This window comes from Oryzias melastigma, linkage group LG14 (assembly GCF_002922805.2).
Source record: "Oryzias melastigma strain HK-1 linkage group LG14, ASM292280v2, whole genome shotgun sequence".
Lineage (NCBI taxonomy): Eukaryota > Metazoa > Chordata > Actinopteri > Beloniformes > Adrianichthyidae > Oryzias > Oryzias melastigma.
In genome coordinates, this window is record NC_050525.1 from 17,447,082 (window position 1) to 17,471,030 (window position 23,949).

General features: G+C 37.4%; 3 protein-coding genes across 3 annotated transcripts in view; 2 read left to right on the top strand and 1 right to left on the bottom strand.

Annotated features, from left to right (window-relative positions):
- The window catches only part of ubl3a (ubiquitin-like 3a), a 35,506-nt gene extending 31,744 nt beyond the window's left edge, over positions 1–3,762 (top strand). The window contains exons 4-5 of the mRNA XM_024266335.2: positions 151–228; positions 2,287–3,762. Of these exons, the coding sequence (XP_024122103.1) occupies positions 151–228; positions 2,287–2,339 (131 nt within the window). The 3' untranslated portion in view covers positions 2,340–3,762. The remainder of the gene's footprint in view (positions 1–150; positions 229–2,286) is intronic.
- Positions 3,763–9,794: 6,032 nt separating this feature from the next.
- Positions 9,795–10,991, bottom strand: or104-1 (odorant receptor, family C, subfamily 104, member 1). The gene is made up of 4 exons (XM_024265959.1): positions 10,769–10,991; positions 10,512–10,689; positions 10,130–10,430; positions 9,795–10,052 (listed from the first exon to the last, which is right to left on the bottom strand). Exons 1-4 carry the CDS (start codon positions 10,989–10,991, stop codon positions 9,795–9,797), a joined length of 960 nt encoding a protein of 319 aa, XP_024121727.1.
- A 9,231-nt stretch (positions 10,992–20,222) lies between these two features.
- Positions 20,223–21,560, top strand: LOC112142712 (olfactory receptor 6C4-like). The gene has a single exon (XM_024266247.2). The coding sequence runs from the start codon at positions 20,466–20,468 to the stop codon at positions 21,432–21,434; it is 969 nt and encodes a 322-aa protein (XP_024122015.1). The 5' UTR covers positions 20,223–20,465; the 3' UTR covers positions 21,435–21,560.
- Positions 21,561–23,949: the final 2,389 nt, after the last annotated feature.

Consider the following 23,949-nt stretch of genomic DNA (forward strand, 5'->3'; position numbering starts at 1 on the left):
GCTCTAGAAATCTCTAAGAAATCCAGTGATCCTCCTCATGAATGACACTGAATAGATGGAACTGCTGAAGCCGACTGAGACTGACCTTCTCTGTTTTGTGTTTTTTTTTTTTTTTTTTGGTTGTTTTTGCTCTTGTTTCTCCAATACCAGCTCTCAAGCTGCCCCTCGGGAAGACCACAGTGATGCATTTAGTTGCCAGAGAGACTTTGCCTGAGCCAAATTCCCAAGGTAACCAGCTCTCGCTCTCCCTCCTGCTTCCTTTCAGAGGGCTTTTCTCATGCTGAAAAAGTTTAAATGTTCTGCTCCCGGCCATTATCTGTTCTCCACACATGGCTCCGGTTTTAGGAAGAGCCACTAGTTTAAATAATTGGCTCCTTAAAGTGTTTCCCCGAGGAGGAGTGTATTATGCAAAAATATGGCTACATCCCAAAATATAGATGATTTTTAAAATAACTGTTGTAATGCTCTTTCCCATTGTAGATTAGGCTTTACTCATCACTTTGCATAGAAATCTGCACTGTTATCTCATTGAAGCAAACGTAAAGTGTTTATATATATATATATATAAGTTTTGCAATTAAAGATGGACAAAATTATTTATAGATAAACATTTCTACGGTGGCCTAGAAGTGCAAATCACATCAACACGAATGATTACAAAACAGTTAATAAAATGATAATATTATAGTATATAAACAAAAACACAATTCCGAAAAAATGAAACCAAATAAAAAGGAAATGTTTCACAAAAAAAGAAAGAAACAAAGTAAATAAACCAGTATTATGGGACATCACTGATTGGATGATGACGTTTGTTCACTTTTTCAACCAGAAGTTATTTGGTAATATCTTCCATAATATCTATCCTTATTTAGCTTCTGGTCACAGCCACAGCAACATTTTGGTGGTTGTTCAATCAACTATTTAACACCGTTTAGGCACAACATCCTTCTGCTTTTCCCTCTTCTTCAAAACTCAGATGTCATCATCCAGTCTGCGGCATCACATTGTACCAACCTCTTCTGGTTTCCTATTTTGTTTTTTATTTTATTTTGATTTATGGAAAGTACTTCTTATGTTCTGATTTCAGGAATATGTTTTTATATCTCTAAAATTGTATTTTTATTTATTTATTTATTTTTTTGTAGTGCTGTCATGCAACACATTTTTTTTTTACTAATTGTGACCTGTAGTTAATTAATTAAATTAATCTATTTTAATCACATATATATATACGTTGACATACTTTATTCCACAGTTTATTACAACAGTAGAAAAGACATGATTTTATATTTTCCTTTAACCTGTGTGATCACTTTCTTCAGGAAAAAGCAAGAGCAAAGGACAGTCTGTGCGTGCTGAAGCTGTTACCATGACAACGTGACACACCGCATTTTAACTAGTCAGCTTTTAGTGAAAAATGATCCAAAGTTAAAAATGGATTAAAATGAATTAAAAGGATTTAAGTTTTAATTATGGATTTAATATTTATTTTTTTCTAAAATAATCATTGTATAAGCCCGATAATGCTCTTCCAGGTGTGCATTATCAGACATGAACGGTTTTATGGAAGAACCAACCATCTGGTGCAAAACTGAGATTAAAACAATTTTTTTTCAAATAGCATGCTAAAATTTCTGTAATTAATGAACCGCGATTAACGCAATAATTTGACACCCATAAATATTTGTTTTTGCTTTTTTGTCGTTTTTGGGTTGATGCGATTTGTACTTCAGGGCCACCGTACATCTTTGTCACAGATTTCCTTCCCAATACTTAATCTGTGATGAAATTTTCATTTAGGCCTGGATTCCTTTGAAACAGATGGTGGGATTTGCAGGGCTCAGTTTTGAATTTCAAAACAAAAATGTGATTTTTGTTATTTATTCGCTTAGTTTTACTGCAAGTAATAAAAGCTTACATACAGTTTTGCTACTAAAGACTGCTGCCTGATCCACTTGTACAGCAAATAATAATTTTAAGATCAGCTTAGAGAATTTTTATCTGTGCCTAAGTTGTAAAATTTATAGCTGCAAGTCATTCTGATCCCAAATGGCCCAAACCATGATACTAACACCAAAAATGTAAAAAAAAAAAAAAAAAGTTGTTTTTCTGCCAGGCCTTTATATTCCCCTTGACATTCTTCAGTGTGGTGCTGATGGTCTTGAACAAACCTTACAGTTTTTCTCTAGTAGACCCCACTTAACAAGCATAAATGTTTAGTCTGATCGTGTTCTGGATGACTTTGGCTGCGTCAGATCATTGTTGTGTTGTTTTTGTGTCCAGGTCAAAGGAATAGAGAGAAGACGGGGGAGAGTAACTGCTGTGTCATTCTGTAATCTGCACACCTGCACTGCCGGCCCGCCCTCCGCCCCTCTCATTCGTTCACGCCGTTAATGTCCAGGAGCCGATCAGCTTGTCCCTTCTCCCCGAGCCTGTAGACCATGCAGATACGAGCACGGATGTCCTCCCCCCCTCCATCCCGACAGCACTCGCACATACGTAGAGAGACGGCCGATCCAAGAGCTCGGGAGCAGGAAATTGATTAACAATAGAGCAGATTCTTTAGTTGTTCTTAATTTGTTGTTGTAACTCATAATTAGAGGAAGGAACTGGACTCTCACGTGTGTTTTGTTTTTGTTCTATCTTCAGCCTTCTGCCAATTGCGAGCTCACACACACACATTTCCACACACTCGACCAGCCATTCTCAGCTGGTCTGTGAAGACCCGCTCATCATTCTAGCTGGTTGCCATGTTTTTCTCTGCAGTGCTCAAGTTTATGAGTGTGGCCTTGGTATCTTAAACAGACCGCTGACGATTTTAGCCACTAACACACACACACCAGACAAGTTTAGGTAAACTCCCTCAGTTATGCAGCAGATGTGCCTGATTTGAGCACTCGGCTAAATCCGCCACCTCCTTTTGTCTAACGAGAAGACAAACGACCAGTGTTGGAGGTCTGTTTTTTTTCCTTTTTTGGGGGGGATATTTGTTTGCGACTGTGTTTTTACAGTCCATGCAGTGTTGTGATTTAACAAAGCATGAACACGCGTAACACGACCTTCCAGTCTTCTTGTGCTCCACTTTTAAGCAGTGTTGTGAAGGATCTCTCTCTTTCAATGGAAATCAACTCATTTCCTGTTATTATTTTAATTTTTTTTGTCTTAAATTTTTTTGAATTCTGCATTAAAGAATCCATTTTGCACAAATGAAGCAAAAGCTCCTTCAGATTGATACAAATGTAAAAAGAGTTTGTTTTATTTTATATGTTTCCCATGGAAGTAATGTTCCAAACTAAGGTAACATGTGTAGAATATATTTAATATGAATCTTATCTAGAACATGATGACTTTAGATCTTGGTGATATACATTATATTGGTGTTTAGTCTCTGATTGTGTCTATGGTTAGCTTCTAGCCAGTTCACAGTCACTTGCTGACAATGTCTTGTGCTTAACAGCAGCAGATCCTCCCTAACTATTATTGGAATGATGAATTTGTATTTTTATTTCTGCTGAGCTCTTTGCTATTCATTTTTCATTTGTTTATAATTTAATATAATCTTTTTTTTGCTTTAAATAATTGCTTTGTAACAGCACTAGGTCTTAAAAAATACTGTAATAATCAGGGTTCAAATCTGTACAGAGAAAAACATTTTCAAAATGACTGTAAATAGCACTAATGCCCCCCACCCCCCACTTCCCACTCTGGTCTTCAGAATTGAAACACATCTGTAAACTAAATAAAGGTTATTGAAGTGCACTTCCTGTTGTGACTTTGAATGCTAAAACACACACTGAAGTAAATGGATGATTAAAGACCCGCTCCGATCTTCTTTTGATCTATTTTCAAAGTGTTCCTTGTTTTCTTTTCATTTTGATTATGCTAATTTTAGACAAAATTTAAAAAAAAAGTGTTGTAATGCAGGACTTTGACTATGTCCGAATTCCTTCCTACTCACTATAAAGTGCATATAGTGCGTTTGCCATTTCCTAGTGCTTTCCGAATCTACAATACCAAAATTGAGTGGCCTAGAAATTTCCCAGAAGTCTATTCGAAAAACTAGCATGCATCAATGCTTACTACATTAGGGAATATAGACCACAATGCACTGCGGTCAAACCATTTTTGCGAGAAAAACGTGTTTAAATTTAGATTTTTTCTTTAGGAACTTGTATAGCAGGAACTGTCCTGACGCGAGCTTCAGAAAAAAGTCACCGTTCTTCTGTTTTATGCTATTTATTGTCTTGCACTTTCTTAAAGAAGGACAAAGTATAAAAATAAAAACATATTTTAAAGGAAAAAATGAGAAAAAAAATGTACTAAACACGAATATAACACTGTCTAAGATCAATGTGCTGCCGGGCTTCCCAGGTTCTAAATCCAGTTAAAGTCCAATAAAGACACGGCAGCTCCCAACATGCATCTTAACCAATAAGAAGAAGATAGAAAAGTAGTGAGCATGGTGTCTGAATTTTAAAAATCCAGGGCACTAGATAATTCTGCATAATATAGTTTTTTAGTAGTTAGGGATTAGAGTAGGATTTCGCCATAGTATCTGCAAAGCGGCAGGAGTTCATTAGAAATTCACCCTCTGAGTTGTGGATGGGACCATTGGCGTGGAGCAGCCCCGCAGACGCCATGTCGGACAAGGAAAACAAAAGACGTACATGGATCTAGTCGTACAAGTGGATACCTTGAAATTGAGCGGAGCATGGAGCTTGTGTATTTTCTACATCATAAATACACTCTTTCTTTCAAACCATGTAGTCCTGATTTACAATTTAAAAAAAAAACAGTCAGTATTACTCAATTTTAAAAGTCATTTACCTTACATATGTCCTCCAGCTTTAGAAAAATGGCTATAAAGGCTCAAGATCATTTAATTTTAAGTCAAGGATGGAGTAACCTGAACAAAAATACTCCATATATTATTTTATTGAAAGGTCAAAAGTAAAATCAAAAGAAAAAATTCAGAACCAACAATGTCCCAGATTACAACCACAGTTTATTTCTACTTCATGAACTAATCTCAGATTTAAATTAACATGTTTGGGTTTATTAGCAAAACTGAAGAAATGTCACAGATTATTCCGTTTTCTTCTCAACAGCCAGTCTTACACTTGGCTAGGACTGACATTTTTAAAATCCATTTTCAGAATTGCTGTGAAAGATGAGCTAAAGGCTGACAAATTATTCATTAAAATTTCACTGTTGTGTCCCATCGCGGTTTGTGTTTTTGCATCCTGAGACAGAAAAGGATCAAATGTCAAACTTGCACTGAGCATCTTGAACAAACTAACCACAAGGTTTATGAATAAAATATGTCAACATGTTCTTCACTTTTGTGTCATCAGAAAGATAACATGAAACTTAAAATACATTTGGTTAGACTTTGAAACAAACTAGAATTTGTTTTATACAAATTAGGTTAAAGAGCAAAAGTTTTTAAAGATTTTTGGCCCAAAATCACCAGGTTTGCACACATTTTAACTACTGTTTTTGGTCCATTCTTCCATGCAGATCTCCTCAAGAGCTGTGATTTTTTTTTTTTTTTTTTTTTTTTGAAGACAGACTTTTATCTCCCTTTAAAGATTCTCTACTGAATTAAGGTCCAGAGACCGGCCGCCATAGGTCACTCCAGAACCCAGAACACAATCCTTGCCTGCTTGTCTGAGCTTAATACTTATTTCTGCACCTCATAAATTATTTGAAAAATCAATACGAATTTCCTGGATTCCTTTTTAAGTATTTTATCATGTATCTTTGATGGACCTCCCCCCGATATTTTTAAGTGGGACAGTCGGTGACTTCTGTTCCACTGAAACTGAAGTTATTTTGATATATTTTTACATGGTGATTATATAATGCAAGTTGTAAGAGAAAAAGACACAAAAGTTTGATCCATAGTGGAAGAGGAGCTCTGAAAATCTGCTTCATCCTCAGAGGATGACTGTAACTACAGCCGAGGTTCTGTGGAGGTTTTTCCTACCAGCCTTCCTGTTTTCACCCTCTCCTCCCTGCAGTCATGTTGTGCGAATTACACACTTAGAGCAGCCAAATATTTAGGATGAATACAACTACTCTTTCCTCTTGGAAGAAGTCTGTGTGCTGATAAAAGGAAGCCGATGACAGGAACACCATTTACAAGAGCCATTCTATTTGCACTAAACCAGGCGGCATGATTGCTGCTCGCTCGCTAAGGTCAAATTACTGCTGTGTCGCTTCGATGTGTGTGACATTTACAGCAGCAGGTAATAAACATGAATAAAAGTGACGGGAATCAACTTTGACACTTCAGACAGGAGTTAAAATTGTCAGGCTTATGAAATAAAGCTCATACACAGTGAGGATTATGTGACTCAGATAAAAAGTGTTAATTTGGAGTGAGATCCTCTGATATTAGTAAGATTTCATTGGTTTATGTGTGACTCTTTGTTTTGGGTTTGTGTTTGGGAAAAGGTTGAGGAGCCTGCCATCTTCAGGCGAATCAGCTTCATGACAAATATTTTAGAGCGTCTACTGAAAGGATCCAAAAATAATAAAAAAAAAATGTCCATAACATATATTTGCTTTACTCCACAATTATGTAATGTAAAATCTTTAAATTATTGTGTAAACCTGTAAAACCCAAAACATCAAAGAATTGACAGAAATGTCAAAAATATATTTTTTAAACCCTTCAATTAAATACACACATGAAAAAAATATATATATACTTAAAAAAAAATTCAGCAGACTTGATGTCATTTATCCATCCATCCATCCATCTTCCTCCGCTTCATCCGGGACCGGGTCGCGGGGGCAGCAGTCTAAGCAAAGATGCCCAGACTTCCCTCTCCCCGGCCACTTCCTCCAGCTCTTCTGGGGGGACCCCGAGGCGTTCCCAGGCAAGCCGAGAAACATAGTCTCTCCAGCGTGTCCTGGGTCTTCCCCGGGGCCTCCGCCCAGTGGGACATGCCCGGAACACCTCACCAGGGAGGCGTCCAGGAGGCATCCGGATCAGATGCCCGAGCCACCTCAACTGGCTCCTCTCGATGCGGAGGAGAAGCGGCTCTACTCCGAGCTCTCTCCGGGTGACTGAGCTCCTCACCCTATCTCTAAGGGAGCGTCCAGCCACCCTGCGGAGAAAACTCATTTCAGCCGCTTGTAGTCGGGATCTCGTTCTTTCGGTCACGACCCAAAGTTCATGACCATAGGTGAGTACTGGAACGAAGATCGACCGGTAAATCGAGAGCTTTGCTTTCCGGCTCAGCTCTCTTTTCACCACAACGGACCGGTACAGCGACCGCATAATAGTGGACGCCGCTCCAATCCGCCTGTCGATCTCACGGTCCGATCTTCCCTCACTCGTGAACAAGACCCCAAGATATTTAAACTCCTCCACCTGAGGCAGGAGCACTCCACCCACCGAGAGAGGACAAACTACCTTTCTCCGGTCGAGAACCATGGCCTCAGACTTAGCGGTGCTGACCCTCATCCCAGCCGCTTCACACTCGGCTGCAAACCGCCCCAATGCATCCTGGAGATCCCGGCTTGATGGAGCCAACAAAACAACATCATCTGCAAAGAGCAGAGATGAAATCCTGTGGTCCCCAAACCAGATCCCCTCCGGCCCCTGACTGCGCCTAGAAATTCTGTCCATAAAGACTATGAACAGAACCGGTGATAAAGGGCATTTATCTATTTGAAAAGTTGTTTTGCAATCATAAAAATAAAAAAGAAAGTCTTAAATTTTCAGAGAAGAAAAAGAACTTGAACCCTACACAATACATGTGCACTTTGCTGAATCTATGTTTCTTGACTAATATACTTGTAGTCCGGTGATTTTAATAATTAACATGTAGATTTTCATATTTAGGACAAAGAAAAGTCATAGCCAGAGACAAATCATATTCGCAACAGACATATAAAAAACCAAAACTAAATGTTGTTTTCACTTTTTTTGCAAAGTTAAACAAAAAGTATTACTTTTGTGTCCATATACATATATTCATATATTTCGTTATGACAAAAATCAAGTTTCGCCCAGGGCCGGTCCTCCTGCCAATAAAAAATCAACGTGTGTAAAAGTGCGTAAATGTGCGTAAATATGTGTTTCAGGCTTCCACGCTCAGGACTAGCGTGGTCATTCAAGTTTTTACAAACCTTTTCGGACTCCATGAACAAAACACGTGGTGATTGATGGTACATTGCAAGTTAAACCAGGTTGAAGTTTACTTAATGATGAATGGGTGACTTCCCCTGTAATTCACGGAAATGCCAAACCTTTAAAAACTGATTACAGAGGAGAAATTAATAATAAGTGCCCGACCGGAATTAAACAAGTCGATCTCATGCATTAGAATATAGCAGTGAAAGAAAATGTATTTTTAAAACTCAGTATTAAACTGGATTACTTCATGTCGTATCACTTTTTAATTACTGTATTTATGGATTTGCCCTAGAATGAGCAGCTGGCTTTGAAGAATTTGACTTGACTTGTATTATAAAAATGTATGTTCTATGTTATATGGAAAAGAATTAGGGCCATGAAGAAAGAAAAAAAAGGCATAGAGAAATTCTGACTTTTTTCTCAGGGATCCGACTAGAATTTTGAGAAAAAAGTAAGAATTAAAAAAAAAAGTGAGATTTTTCCATGCCCCTTTTTTCTTTCTTCATAGGCCTAATCTCCTTCTGTAATATTATGATAATAGAATATAATAATGTATGTGTTTTATGTATATATACAGATATATATATATATTACAAACACAAATAGCTAGCATTTTTGCAATATGTTTAAAATTGACTTGGTACTGTAAAAGCCCTTTTCAGTCCTGAAGTTGATGAAATACGGGGTGCTGCAGTCAACACTACAATTTTATTTCTCTAAAAATGAAAGCATTGATGTTGCAAGCAGTCTTTACATCTAAACACAAACCACAGTTTTTAAAATGTGAAAATAAGTAAATAATAACTCAACACACACACACATTACGCTCCCTAAAATTTCAAGAAAGACACTCTTCCATTAGGAACATTTTTCATACGTATAATTATAATTAATAAGTATAAATAAAATCAACTATATTTAAATATTTCTTCTTTCTCTATACACATCCCAGACCGTGTCTTCATTATAAGTTTAAATCTGAGGATTTTATTGTCTTCTCTCTTCCACTGCTATAATGCAAAATAAGAGCAAACTGAGCATTAATCATCTTTTTATTTCACCATTTTCCCAGAATAGGTGATAGTGGCTGCTAGTAGTGGGTTATAAAGTAGCTTCTGTCACATTATGTTTTGGTGTTTTTTTTTTTATTTCTAAAAAAAAAATGATTTTGTCATTGTTACATTTTTTTAAACACATTTCAGGAAATAAGTAAAGATAGACAAGTAAGAAAATAATGCTTCCCTTTAGAAAAAAATTTAATATTTCATAAGAAACAACAAGCTAACATCAGAAGACAAAATGTAAAATGAAAGATTTCACAAGATTTCACAAAATCTACTGACAAGTAAAAAGGAACAAAAGTGTAATGTAAACTTACAATCACATTCATATATATTCTATTAAGTATCCCATGTAAAACCTTTTTCAACTCTTCCACACATATACTATATTTAAAAATCGAATGACACCATGGTATAAAATGTTATATTATTAAGGACATAATTGTTATAACATTTATGTACATTAAATATAAAAATATATACACTCAAAAAATTAAGGGAGTGTGAATGACTTCTTCAAACACTCACTGGCTGATCAATTTTCAGTGAGATTTTCGTTCATCAAAGGTGTCCCTTGGTTATCCTTGTGCGATACTTTTTTGCCTCTGAATCCAGCGCTTAAAAATATCCTGGATCTCTTTGGTCCTCAGACAGTAGATGAATGGATTGATCAGTGGAGGAAAAAAGCTGTAGAAAAGAGTGGTGACCATCCGCTTGTCAGCCGTCATCGTCAGGTTAGGAAAGAACGGTGTGGAGTAGACGAAAAAGCGTGGCAGGTAGTAGATCGCGATGATAAAGCCTTGGGTGGCACAGGTAGAAATGGTTTTCTTTTTTCCCTGTGAGAGATTTTATTTATTTCATTAATTTGCAAATATAATATTCTTAAAAAAAAACAATGAAATGTAAATTTCACCTGATTGTTAGACATGCGAAAGACTGAGAAGATTATCCAAAAGTAGGAGACAATGATGAAACCTAAAGGAAAATAAAGAATAAACATAGCCGCACCGTAGGAGGCTCCATACTGGTTCGTCTCCCCACACACGAGGGCCGTGAGAGACAAAGTGTCACAGAAGGCCTGTATGATTCTGTTGGGCCCACAGAATGAGGCAAAGGTGAAGTTTATGGTGCCAATGCCAGGAAAGATGTGTGCAATGATCCAGCTGAAAACGGTAAGGCCCAGCATGTTAGGGACTGTCATCAGTAGGGGATATCTGAGAAAGAAAAGGTGGACGATCATTTACAATCCCTTTGTTGCAGCGGTCAAATAAAGTGAGTAAAATGATTAATTCTACCTGAAAGGAAAACACACAGCAAGGCATCGGTCCAAAGCCATAGTGAGTAAAATAAGAGAGTTCAGGCTCCCAAAGTAATGTATCATGTGTCTTTGGAAAAAACAAGTGTGAACACCAATACTCCCGTCGTTCCACCAGTACCGAGCAATCAGTTTTGGTAAAGCCACCGTAGTAAAGCCTGTAGAAGGGAAAAACAGAAAAACATTAAGGAAAAATTCAGACTTACCAACATTAAGTATTCATCATTTAAGATTTACCAATGTCTGAGAGAGCCAGACTGACCATGATGATGTACATGGGCTTTTGGAGACTGGGCTCTAAAGCAAACACAACCACCAGGATCAAGTTCCCCACCACAGTGATCACATAAAGGACGAAGAAGAACCATGCTACTAAATGGAAATACTCCCGCTGGAGATCCGGAAAACCCACAATTAGGAATTCTGACACTGTTGTGAAGTTTGTGTCCACGTCCCCCATGATGACAGTAAATTATTCGTGAAAGCAGTAGCAACGCCCAGACAGCCGAAGCGCCGATCTGGATTGATGAGGTCGACAATTTGAAGTAGAACAATCAGAAGTCAAGTAGTATTTATATATATTTAAAAAAATGGTCTCAGAAGAGTTAAAGTAATTAGCTCACTTGGGCTATGGAAGTAACCTTTTGTCTGAGCGACAGCCGAATCGCGCGGCTTTACCTCCCAGTGGTTGTTTTTACCGTTCTGCATACAGCAGATCCATTGAAAATGCAGAAGCCACAAATCTGGTTAGAAGATAGCGTTCGTCTTTCCAAAATAAGTGAGTTTTCAGTGGATACAGCTTGGAATTTGGATTTGGAAAAACTAAACAGCTGAATTTTGTATATCACATGATCAAGCTAGGCCCTGCGACAGACTGGCGACCTGTCTAGGGTGAACCCCGCCTTCGCCCTTCAGTAGCTGGGTTAGGCTCCGGCAGCCTCGCAACCCCGAAAGGGAAAAAGCGGAAAAGAAGATGATGAATGAATGATCAAGCTAAAACACAAACATTTTAAAGTGGTTTTATTTTATGTCGATTCAGGGCTGCATGTAGTGGTTGGCACTCTCACCTTTTTTTGACATGCTGACTTGTTCCCGTTCAACCAGGGGTCCCCAACCTCCTGCCTGCAAACTGGTACCAGTCCGAGGGCCGGTTGGTACTGGTTCACAGAGATGGAAAAAGATGCATACTCCAATCAAGGGACACTCAGGATGCGGACCGGTACCCTAACCCAGTACTGGTACCCCACCTTGCCTCTGGTGGAAGGTTGGCGCCAGTGTTCGGCAGTCGAGCCGCCACCAGTGTGCGAATGTGCGAATGGGTCTGTGACTGTATCGCGCTATACAAGTATACGCTAATTACCATTTACCCTAACCCAGTCCAGTACTGGTTCAGTGTCTTGAAGGGACCCCTGATTTACTGGGAACAGGCAGCACATCAAAAACGACGAGTTTGGAACATCCAAAACGTCAAAAAGTGATGCGGACCATATGTCTATGATGAGTCTGAAGTGAGAATGTGTAGGAGTGTGTGTGTGAGGTTGTATGGTCTTATGACAGACTGAGTCAAACAGACCTATCCTTAACGCCTGGTTCACACTGGACGCGGAAGCGCAGAATGGAGGCCGCTTCCATTCAGCGCCTTTGTTAACCTGCGGTGTGGTTCACATCAGGCGGTCCTCCGCGGAAGGCTCGTGTTTTTTCGCCGTCTGGTCTACTTTGTGCGTGATCTGCAAGAGATCTGCATAAATTTGGGCAGGAAGTTACATCAAGACACACGAAAAAATCCAGTTTATTGAAAATGTAACCAAATGTTCAAAATAAAACACAGCGATTGACAAATGCGATCATGTTTTTGTATCTAAGCAGACTGTAGAGATGAGAAAACTGTCTATATAAAGAGACCTGGATCATTTATTTGATGCTGATCTTCAACCTTTTGTCAATAATATAATTGTGTAAAAGAACTAAATCGAGCGAGTGTGACATTTAAAAGGGCTTACTTACAGCTACAACTAAATTGAATCAATTCAGTCGCCTTTTTTTCCACTATCTGGACGCCATCATTTAAAGTCAGACATCGTCATTAAGCAGTGATCGGTCCAAGTAGGTAACTCCTATTACTAATCAGATGTGAGCTTGTTGGAAGTCCACACCTCTACCACTGAAAGAGGTCTTGGGAGAATCTATCAAACATTTTAGACATTCAAGGTCAGTCCAGTTCAGTTATACAGACAATAGGCTCAATCGAAATAAAACAGTTTGCTAATAGTAAAGTCATTAGTGTTAATAAAAATCAGATCCGGAGAAAGAATCTAACCTTCCCAGGGCATGAATTCACCCTGTGAAGAATATTTCCCCAAAATACCTGATAAAAACATGTATTTTCGTGGGTTTTAATATTTTTTTAAGTTAGCATGAAGCAGAAGCATCCATGTCTTGTCATAGTGTCAGTGCAGACTTTATGGACTGCATCACAATAAATTAATCTGACCAACGTATTTATGTTCTTAGATTATTTTGGCTACATAAATGTTTAATAAAGTATATATATATATATAAAGTATAAAATAGCAAGAGACAATGTATACAGTTATGTATTATATTTTTTTACAGAGAAAAACAATAGGCAATTTTTTTATTTGACCTGAATTTTACAATTTACCCTGAAACACGAGTTGCTGCAGTAAACACTTCTTTGTGAAGAACATCATATAACCAGAAAAATAGTGACTTTTGATTGATCGGCTGATTTCACAATCATTTTTTCCTTTAAAATAAACTTGTTAGACACGTTTTTACAAGTGAACATGAAGCCCATTTTTTTTTAAATATTAACTAAAAAAGTCAACAGTTACATTACCCTCTTAAAATTGTATAATCCTTTTTTATTATTATTATTATAGTCTTTTATGTGAAAAATATACGTAAAGTTAAAATAAAATAAAAAATATTTTCATTTTCTCAGCATCTTTCCACAGCTCATTTTTGTATCTTCATCTAAGTTCAAATCTCACAATCTTTTTTGCCTTTGTCCCTCCACGTGTCACTTTAATCAGTTTAAATGTGAATTTACTGTAAGGAAGCACACAGACAGTAAAAGCTCAGAGTTGGTGCCCTCTACTGGCGTCTGCGTGTAACTGCAAGACGGAAGATTCTTCTCTACATTTGGAACGTGGAAAAAAAATCTGGAAAAAAAAGTGAAATATGTATAGGGGATAATCCTTTTCCTGCTTAGCTTACTTTAGCTGTCTCTAAAATGAAAAATTAAATTAGAAAGGCAGTTTGTAAAGTCATTTTTGACATATTTTTTCAAACTCATTTGGGCCTTTTTTTTGCATAACTGCATTTAGCCCGCTATGTATTCACTTCAGTCATCCAGAAAATATTATGTCATTAAACCATTTTTTTTAAATGTACTAAACACTAAACTAACATTAGTAAAAACATAATGTACCACAAAAAAGTGGGAAAAAAATCATATGCAGTATACATTCATGACAAATCCTACCGCCTATAGTAAAAAATAATAATTTAGAAATACATCCTTTCAGTCACATTTCAATATACATTTTTTTAAATGACAGAATATGCTTTTTTTTTTTTTTTTACTGGACCTCAGTTTTCCACACACAGAACCCAAAAATATTGTAACGTAAAAAAAAAACACCATTACTTACTATCATTAAAACGCATATTTGAATGAATCTATCATTTTAATACAGTCATTCTCCTAACTTATTCTTAAGTGACTCCAGATTCTGACAGACTAAATACAAGTTTGACTCAAATATTTTTAGCTAATACATTCTACATTAATCCAGAAACGCTTGTTTTGATTGTTAATTTAAAGGCTGATTCATTTCTGTGTAATCCGTTCTTTTCTATCTATCAAAGAAAACAATTCAATAAATCAATGCCCATACTTCTATGCATCTTGTATGCGATGTATCTTATCAATGTCATGCTGCTCTTAACTTTTACACACTCCAAATAATTGTTTATGTAAACTGCCTCCAAAATCACCCTTGAAAAAGAGATCTAGTAAAATAAATAATAATAATAAAACTTTGTGTTCATTGTATTTTTTCCTCCTTTTTTGCTCTACCGTACACAATGTAAATGTGAAATCAAACTGTCCGCCCAGGAAGGGATGTTGATTGATAATTAATTTCACCTGCTGTTGTGCAAATGGAACAGACGACAGGTGGAAAATAATAACCCCAATGAAGGGGTGATTTATTTTAAGTTCACTTCTCCATTTTTGTGCTTTGGTCTCCTTGGAAAGATGGTGGTGCTTTCATTACAATGTGAATTGTGGTAAGGTTCAAGAAGAGTATGAAGGCACTACCAAAGGACTGGCCGGTACATCAGGAGTCGTGGAAGATGAAAACCTAACAGCCAGACTGCTATGTCTACTTCTGTGCAAGAAAGGTGCTGTGAAGAAGGCCACTAATGTGCATGTGTCAGCTCAGATGGTCAGAAACAGACTCCATGAGGAAGGTGTGAGGGTCCGACGACCACAGATGGGGCTTGTTCTTACTCGTAGGTATGTGGACGCCACACTCTCTGTTCTTCTTTGTTTTAGTGAGATTACACCAGCCTGAAATCTGTCTTTCCACTTTAAATTTAGTGAGGCTCCAAATTCAGACCTCCAGGGGTGAATGCATTCAGTTTTTACATTACATGAAGTTTTTTAACACTTTTATATTATGACACATTTTTATACTACATGAAGGCTTTTTATATTCTTATACTATGGTACTTAAAGGTTTGTCTTAAACATTTATAACCAATCTTGTTCTATTAGTCTTTGTATGCCCCGAGACCCAAGTCAACTTTTAATAAATTGACTAAATTCCAATTGTGTCTTTTGATCACTTTCTTCCTCATTAACATGTTGGGATAACCTCAGTTTCAATTGATTATTTCAGGGTTTTTCTTATCACAAAATGTTCCTTTGTAAAGTACTTGAAAAGAACATGCCATCCGCTCAGGCTTCCAGATACATCGTTTTAGTGTTCCCTATCATTTTCTTTGCATCTTCACAATTCAAACTATATGTATTTTCATAATGTACATCAACTTGTTTTGATAAGTTTGGGGAAACTTTCACACAGAAATGACTAGCTTGAACGAAAACAAGCTACATCAAGTAAGTGGTAAATATTTGTGTTTTCTCGGCTGAACTGGGGAGAGGTTTGGGGTGTTTGCACAAAGCCTCTGGGGATCAATTAGTTAGAAGGTAACAACAGTAAAGTCATTTCCCTGAGGGAAACAAGCAAAGTCTCCGGTGACGAACCGGCGGTACAGTAACTCTGAGGTGTGACTCCCTGAGGGTCCACATCAAACTTCATAGAACTGTTTGTTATGGAAAAGTCGGCTCATCCCCGTCATTCTTAGTGGTTGCCTTTACTTTTTTAACATTATGTCATCTTTTAGTAGAAAATTATTAAAATTTATAAATGGCTTCACTTAAACTGAAGAATATAATCAGTTCGTTTTACTGTGTTGGTGTCTAACTGGCATATTGGACGTGTTATTCAGGCTTAACTTGGATATACTTTTACATTTGGATGCAGATTTGACTAAAAAGAAGTGATATAAAGCCAAATGACACATTTATAAAGTTAATGCATAACATATAGTCCTTGATTTACTTTGCATTTGTCTCCATGAGGCCACAAATGCATCAAGTTGAATATCCAATGTGCACATGAACAGTAGTTTAATGTGTTTTTGTCAAAATGGCTGCAAGGAATGCAAGAAATAACGCTCATCTTTAATAAATAAAAACTTGGTACATATGATGCACATGTAGAAATTTAATTACTATTGTTTCAATAAAACATTTTTTAATATTTTGAAATATATAGTGTCATTTTGAACAAAATTATGACCTTTCACCATTTAACTTTTTGTGTTTTGACAAAATAAAAACAAGCATTTATGGTAACTTACTAAATATTCAGATGCAAAAAACATTGTTTTTCTTTAACTCTCCTAAAATAATTTAATTTATATACATTTTAGAGAAGATTCACACAATCTATTAAGTCATTTTTGTATATGTCTTATTTAATATCTTAAATAATTTAATTTTAGACCAGATTTTTCACCATGGGATTATTTAAACTCTGTACCCTGGAGGCAATTTCATTTATCTGACAACGATACCTTAGCAGGTAATCCCTGTGGTTTATATTAGTTTTTTAAACAGAACAACTTCACAGTCCCAGCGGTTTCATTAATCTCTTGGGATATTGTTTGGTGTCATTTTAGGTCCGTCACACTTTCATGCATGAAAATAATAAGGACTATAATGTCTGTTTTACCATTAAATTCAGGGCATTAAATAATGCTTCTGACTAATTTATTATTGTAAATGTTTGTTTTTAGCAGAAATGTTAAAAATCTATAATTGCGTTTATAATTGGAAGACAAGTACAACTTCAGGCAAATTGGTAATCATATTCAAAACAAATAAAAAAATCATGATTGAATTCTTTATTGTTAAGTATTTGACCTGGGGTTGCAGAAAACCTCAAGTCTCCGTATAATCTGCTGCTTACTTGTTTTTCTAGGTGCAGTTTTGTCTTAATGAGATTTAATCTAAAGTAAAGGTCTTCAACCTTCAACACTTAATCATTCGGGTCGAACCAAAACCCAGTAGGAGCCGCAAAGTCTTCACTCACCCTTTAGAAAAATAAGAAACTGATTTATATTTATGGTTTTGCTACTGAAATTATATATGTAATTGATCTATTGTGTTTTGGCATAAATTAAACACAAACATGAAGAGAAAATAGCTTTTTTTTTTTTAAATATGAAAGTTTTTTTTACAGTGTGTCTTTTTTTTAAAATAAAAGCCATCCTTTACCACAGGATCATGTCATGTGCAACAAATTCAGTAGGAAGTGTAAAGATATTTATTTCACTGTTTCTGGTACATTTCAACCACAAATTCATGAATATAACCAACACAAACTAAATCATAGATAATTAAATGACCCCTACCATATATTAAAACCATGAGGCTCAATTTAAGGAAAATCTGCTTTATAATCCAGTGGATTATAACTTAACAAAGCTTTAATTCTTGTTGTGTTTGCTGACAATAAATTGATTTTCTGTGATAAATTAAGACAAAATTCAGTCCAAATGTGTCAGTATGACGGTGATACATATTTTATTTTTAGCCACAATGAAGAGGTTCCAGAGTCAAAGTAAGCAGAAGCTTTCACAAACCAGAACAGTATGTTTATTTGATTACTTTGATCATTTATTATTTTTTTTACATTAGAAGTTGAAAAATACTGTTTAGCAACAAAACTCTTTAAATACTTATTGATCATTTTATTTATTACTTATTGAAAAAAAATTAAAGTAGATATAAAGTACTGTAGAGTTAATATCTTTTATTCTTGTAAACTGTCATAAACATGATCCACACATTAAACTTTGTTTCTGCATGATGACTCTTCCTCCCTGGGCCGTCCCCTTCAGTTAGGGATGAGGTGTTTACCTCTCCGCTCAGGCTGTGTCATCACCCTCCAAGTACGGTAACAACAAACAGCTCATTACCAGCCTCATTAGACTAAGTTTTCCAGGATACAATCCAGGGAATACACTGTTGTTGAACCAAAGTTTGTCACTACGACTTTTATTGTGTATTCATCTTGCAGAGTGATGATATTTATTGTTAACTGTGCCACATTTGAAAAATCAATGTATTATAGATTGGTACTATTAGATCTGCTGGGCAGACGGAACCCTCAAGCATTCTCACCTGCAATACCTGCATAAAGTCATTCAAATTCTTTACTACTTCTACTGACAAATTATATTCCGACTAGATACGTTTTTTGAATTTGTTAAAACTGATACTTGTAGTGTTTTTCTACCTTCATTAATGTCTAAAGCACTTTATAGTCACCATCCCATTGACACAGGCCAGCAGTGGTAATGTGAGTGTTCAGTGTCTTGCACAAGAACACTTTGACAAATGTTGTAGCAAAGTGGGAACCGAACCTGTGACTCTTCATTTAAAAGTCAATCACTCTTCCTTTACTCCTAAAATTTTATGATTGTCTTATAGATATTTAATGTCGCCTCCCTTTCAGATTTATCTTTAGTCAAGTGATCAGAATTCAAAAGTTATGCCAGCCTCTCATGTACATTTCATTACACATAGAACTATTTACACACTATTATAAACACAGATCTTCCAGTTGAGTTTTGCTCACAAAGATGTCCTCCATGCAGCAACTCAACTCAACTTCCACAGTGTAAATAAAACAAACTGCATCCACTGCTACATAGACATTTCAGGAGCAGCTAACAAATGCAATAAGTCCTGGATTTACTCTTCCTAAATAACAAAAAGATAAGACACTTATGTGACACAACTTTTAAATGCCTGCTGCAAAAAATAAAAAATAAAAAATTAGCGGAATAGCTGGAAAATGAAATACAAAAATTAGCTTAAACTGTTAAAACAAACAAAAAAAAAGTTAGAAGACAGAAAAAAATTTTTAAAGCTGAAAACTTGAATGCAAATAGAAGATATAGATGGTTTCCAAGAAACCCGATCACTCAACTCCACTGGTCATATTCCTATTTTAAAACTCGCATTCCACGTTCGACCACATGACATTCAGTGTCTGGCTCAAAGATCAAAGTGGGTTAGGAACAAGATAAAGTAGATTTAACCGAGTGGCTTAAAAAAAAAAAAAAACATTAGTGGTTTTACTGTCCCAAGTCTTGTCTTTTACCTAAGCAGGTTTGTGATGAAGCAATGTTTCTTTTCCTGATTTAGGGCAGCGGTAGGGCGGTCGAATCCTGATCAGAAGATTGGGGGTTTGATTCCCGCCTTGCCCGCCCATATGTTGAAGTGTCCTTGGGCAAGTCACTTAACCCCACATTGGAAATGGAAAGTTGGCGCCTGTGTTTGGCAGCGGAGCCGCCACCACTGTGTGAATGTGTCTGTGACTGTGCAGACTTCTATGGTTTTACTACACCATACCTAGTATTTTGTCTAACTATTGTTTTGGAATCAAGCTACCAAGCACCGTGGCACCCGTATCCCCTTATTTCCTCTCCCTCTTTCTTCCTTCCTTCTATTTTATCCCTCACCTCTTTTTTTCTATCCTTTTCTTCCTCCCACACTTTTACCCTAAAATAAAGTAAATAAATATTAATAAACAAAAGGGGTTTATACAAATATGCACCATGAATGCTATTAGATACATAACCCCTATTGTATAATTAAAATCAGTTTGCTTAGCGATTGGACTGGATAAGTTAAAAAAAAATAAAAATAAAAATAAATAAAAGGAATCAAACTACCAATGGCATTAATGAGTTTGCGGTCTCCATTGACTCCAAGACCATGACCTTTATGACAGACTGATGTTAAGCACACATAGCATCATATTCACAGCAAATGTAGAGGTTTGGCTGGATCGGTTTATGAGCTTCCGTCTTTAAAAAATATTTTATAGAAAATAAACTCAAACCAATTGTTTATGAGCTTTTCTTCAGTCAGTCATTCTTAGTTAAAGAACAAAAAAAAAAGACTGCTGTTTCCTATGCAGCTCATAGATTTACACATACTGTCCCACATACTGTGATGATGAAACACTATCAGCAACCAACCAATGCGTTCATTCTAACCATGAGTGAAATCACAGCATTATTTTTTTTTTGAGCGTAGGAATGAGTTGGTGTATAGGTTGGTAGGACAATGCTTCCTCGAGAGACTCAAGTGAACTTGATTACGTTTTAGCGACGAACGGTGCAACTCAAAGCCATAAAAAGACCCCGGTTCAGGTGAAGAGCAGGCAAAGCTTGCTTCACCTCCAGTAGACAAGACCAAGACGCTTATCAGTGCTTTTTTTCAGTGCTCTGAAGAAAATGATTTGATAATAACTTGATAATGGACCTTTTTAACTCTGCTTTAGGAAAAAACATCACCTTTGTGCGGCCTGGATATTTCATTGTCAGAGGATTCATTGGTATCCCCAATGCTGAATATTACTATATCTTTCTACTGTTTGTCTACATTGTTTCTGTGCTGGGAAACACATCCGTGATGGCTCTGATTTATCTGGATCATAATCTGAGGACTGCAAAGTATGTGGCAGTTTTTAACCTCGCCTTTGTGGATTTGTTGGGTAGTACGGTTCTGGTTCCAAAAGTCATTGACATCTTTTTGTTTAACCACTACAATGTTCCGTATAATGAGTGTTTGACGTTTCTGTTCTTCTGCTTTACATGTCTTTCAATGCAGGCTCTTAACCTGGTTGTTCTTTGTTATGATCGCCTGGTTGCTATCATGTTTCCACTGCATTATCAAGTCAGAGTGACTTCAAAGATCATGCTGTCTATAATCCTTTTTTCGTGGCTCTTTGTCATAGCTGCTGTTTTAATAGCAGTTGGTCTTTTAACAAGACTTTCCTTCTGTAAATCAGTGGTTATTGATAGTTATTTCTGTGACCACGGCCCGATCTACAAGCTAGCGTGCAACGACAACTCTCCCAGTTTAATAATTGGAAATTTGCTGATTGTTATTATTCTCTGGATTCCTCTTGTGATAATCATGTCTAGTTATGTTTGTATCGGTCATGCACTGGTCAAGATTTCTACACCTCAAGAAAGAGTCAAAGCCTTTAAAACATGTACAGCTCATCTTTCATTGGTTGGAATCTATTTCATACCAATATTTATCACCTTTATTAAGGTAATAAATGTTCATCCAAATGTTAGGATTATTAATCTGTCTCTGACCTCTGTCATCCCTCCTGTTTTAAACCCAATAGTTTATGTCCTGCAGACACAAGAGATTAAAGCATCATTTAGGAAAATTGTACAAAGTAGAATGCAGTTAAGAGTTTCTAGAAAGTAGTAATGTGAATGCAAGATTTTAGAGATATTAGTAAAAGTAATCCAATTAAAAACATTCTGTTTTATTAATACTGGATGTTATATCATTGGTGTTTGAGACTAGGATGGATATATGTCAGAACAAAGTGTTAAACTGGAAGACAAACACAATAAATGATCAGAACCATCATTTTATTTTAAGGATTAATAGGTAATTTTATCCACACGTTTTATGATCTAAAATTGTTTGTGTCAAAATGGATTCACTCTTCTTTTATTAATCAGCAACATCTCAGTTATTTAGTTATCATCCACTAACATGATGCTATTTGGTAAAAATGAACCTCACTGTACCTGAGAAATATCATCACGTATTCATATTTGGAAAATGATTTTTAATCAATGTACACAATGAAAGTAAAAAGGACTGTGTGTTTTTGTTGTTTGTGAATGCTAAATAAAAATTTCTGTCTATGAACTGAGATTGTGTGTATTTTTATGGTAGCAATCAGTCAAAAAATGAAGACATATTTTTCACCATTCTTCCTGGGGGAAAAAAAAGTCTACAGAAACAGGATGAGACTTAATAACAGTCTAAGAGGCCATTTCAGATTTATAATAAATAAAACTCTTACCAGATGAAAACAATCTCAGTTAGTAGTGTAAGACTGTGGAATAATATAACTGATAAAATCAAAAATAGTCCAACAATGAGGCCATTTAAACTTTTATACAGATAAACAATCTTTAATGATCTAGGCATAAAATAATGTTTTTTGTGTATATACAAATATTTGTCCATATATCTAAGTGTACATATGTATTAATGCGTATACATGTGTACATAGTATGTATGGGTATTTACGTACATATTAATTATATTGTTTATACTCTGTTTTTTGCCTCTGTTGTCCCAAAGTGAGTTGAAAGTTTGCACTAAACTAAATTTAAGTTAGTAAAAAATACATGGAATGTTACCTCTCTGGGAGGGAAGGAGCCTGAGCTTGTGCGAGAGGTTGAGAGATACCGACTAGATATAGTTGGGCTCACCTCTACGCACAGCCTGGGCTCTGAAACTCAGTCCCTTGTGCACCCCCAGCTCAGCCGCCAAGTGTTGGAATTTGTACCGGTGGACGAGAGGGTCGTGTCCCTTCGCCTTCAGGTGGGGGACAGGTCTCTGACTGTGGTTTCGGCTTACGGGCCAAACAGCAGGTCGGAGTGCCCGGCCTTCCTGGTGTCTCTTGAAGGGGTACTGGAAAGTGCCCCAACAGGGGACTCCGTTGTCCTCCTGGGGGACTTCAATGCCCACGTGGGTAATGACAGTGGTACCTGGAGGGGCGTGATTGGTCGGAATGGCCTCCCTGACCTGAACCCGAGCGGTGTTTTGTTGTTGGACTTCTGTGCACGTCATAGTTTGTCCATAACGAACACCATGTTCGAACACAAAGGTGTCCATCAGTACACCTGGCATCAGGACACCCTAGGTAGGAGATTGATGATCGACTTTGTAGTCGTTTCAGGTGATCTCTGGCCATGTGTTTTGGACACTCGGGTAAAGAAAGGGGCAGAGCTGTCCACTGATCACTACCTGGTGGTGAGTTGGATTCGCTGGCGGGGGAGGAGGCCGGAAAGACTTGGCAGACCTAAACGTACTGTGAGGGTCTGCTGGGAACGTCTGGCTGAGCCCTCCGTCAGGGAGGTCTTTAACTCCCACATCCGGGAAAACTTCAATCAGGTACCGAGGGAGGTTGGTGACATCGAGTCCGAGTGGACTATGGTCTCCACCACCATTGTCTCCGCTGCTTTCCGGAGCTGCGGTCGCAAGGTCACTGGTGCCTGTCGTGGCGGCAACCCCCAAACCCGGTGGTGGACACCGCAAGTAAGGGATGCCGTCAAGCTGAAGAAGGAGTCCTATCAGGCCTGGCTGGCTTGTGGGACTCCAGAGGCAGCTGACAGGTACCGGCAGTTTAAGCGAGCTGCGGCCCGGGCTGTGTTGGAGGCAAAAACTTGGTCCTGGGAGGAGTTTGGTGAGGCCATGGAGAAGGACTATCAGTTGGCCTCAAAGAGATTCTGTTGGGGTTCCTCTCTGCTAGTCTGTGAGAGCTGTGTTTGGTGACCTCAATTACTCAGCTGGATCCAATCACCTACTTAGCCTCTCTATAAAAGCCTGGCTTCTGCTTTTCCTTCCTGCCTGATTGTCTGTGCTCCTTGCCCAGCTCCAAGCCAGTCTGTCTGCCTGCCTGCTAAGCCAAGCTCCAGCTCCAAGCCAGTCTGTCTGCCTGCTAAGCCAAGCTCCAACTCCAGGCCAGTTCTGCTCCTTTTCTTAGCCAGCTCACCCCTGGACACTGCACCTCCTTACAATAAACCTCACCTTAAATCGCCTTGCCTGTGTCTGCTGCGTTGATCCACCAGTCTCACTACTCTCGCAACAGATTCTGGCAAACCATCTGGCGTCTCAGGAGGGGAAAGCAGTTTTCTGCAGGCACTGTTTTTGGTGCAGGTGGGGATCTGTTGACCTCAACTGGGGACATTGTCGG

Coding starts and splice junctions, on each gene's coding strand:
- or104-1 (XM_024265959.1), bottom strand. CDS start 10,991: ATGGGGGACGTGGACACAAACTTCACAACAGTGTCAGAATTCCTAATT. Junction 10,690..10,768: donor TCTGGCTCTCTCAGACATTG/GTAAATCTTAAA, acceptor TCCCTTCTACAG/GCTTTACTACGGTGGCTTTA. Junction 10,431..10,511: donor GCTGTGTGTTTTCCTTTCAG/GTAGAATTAATC, acceptor TTTCTTTCTCAG/ATATCCCCTACTGATGACAG.
- LOC112142712 (XM_024266247.2), top strand. CDS start 20,466: ATGGACCTTTTTAACTCTGCTTTAGGAAAAAACATCACCTTTGTGCGG.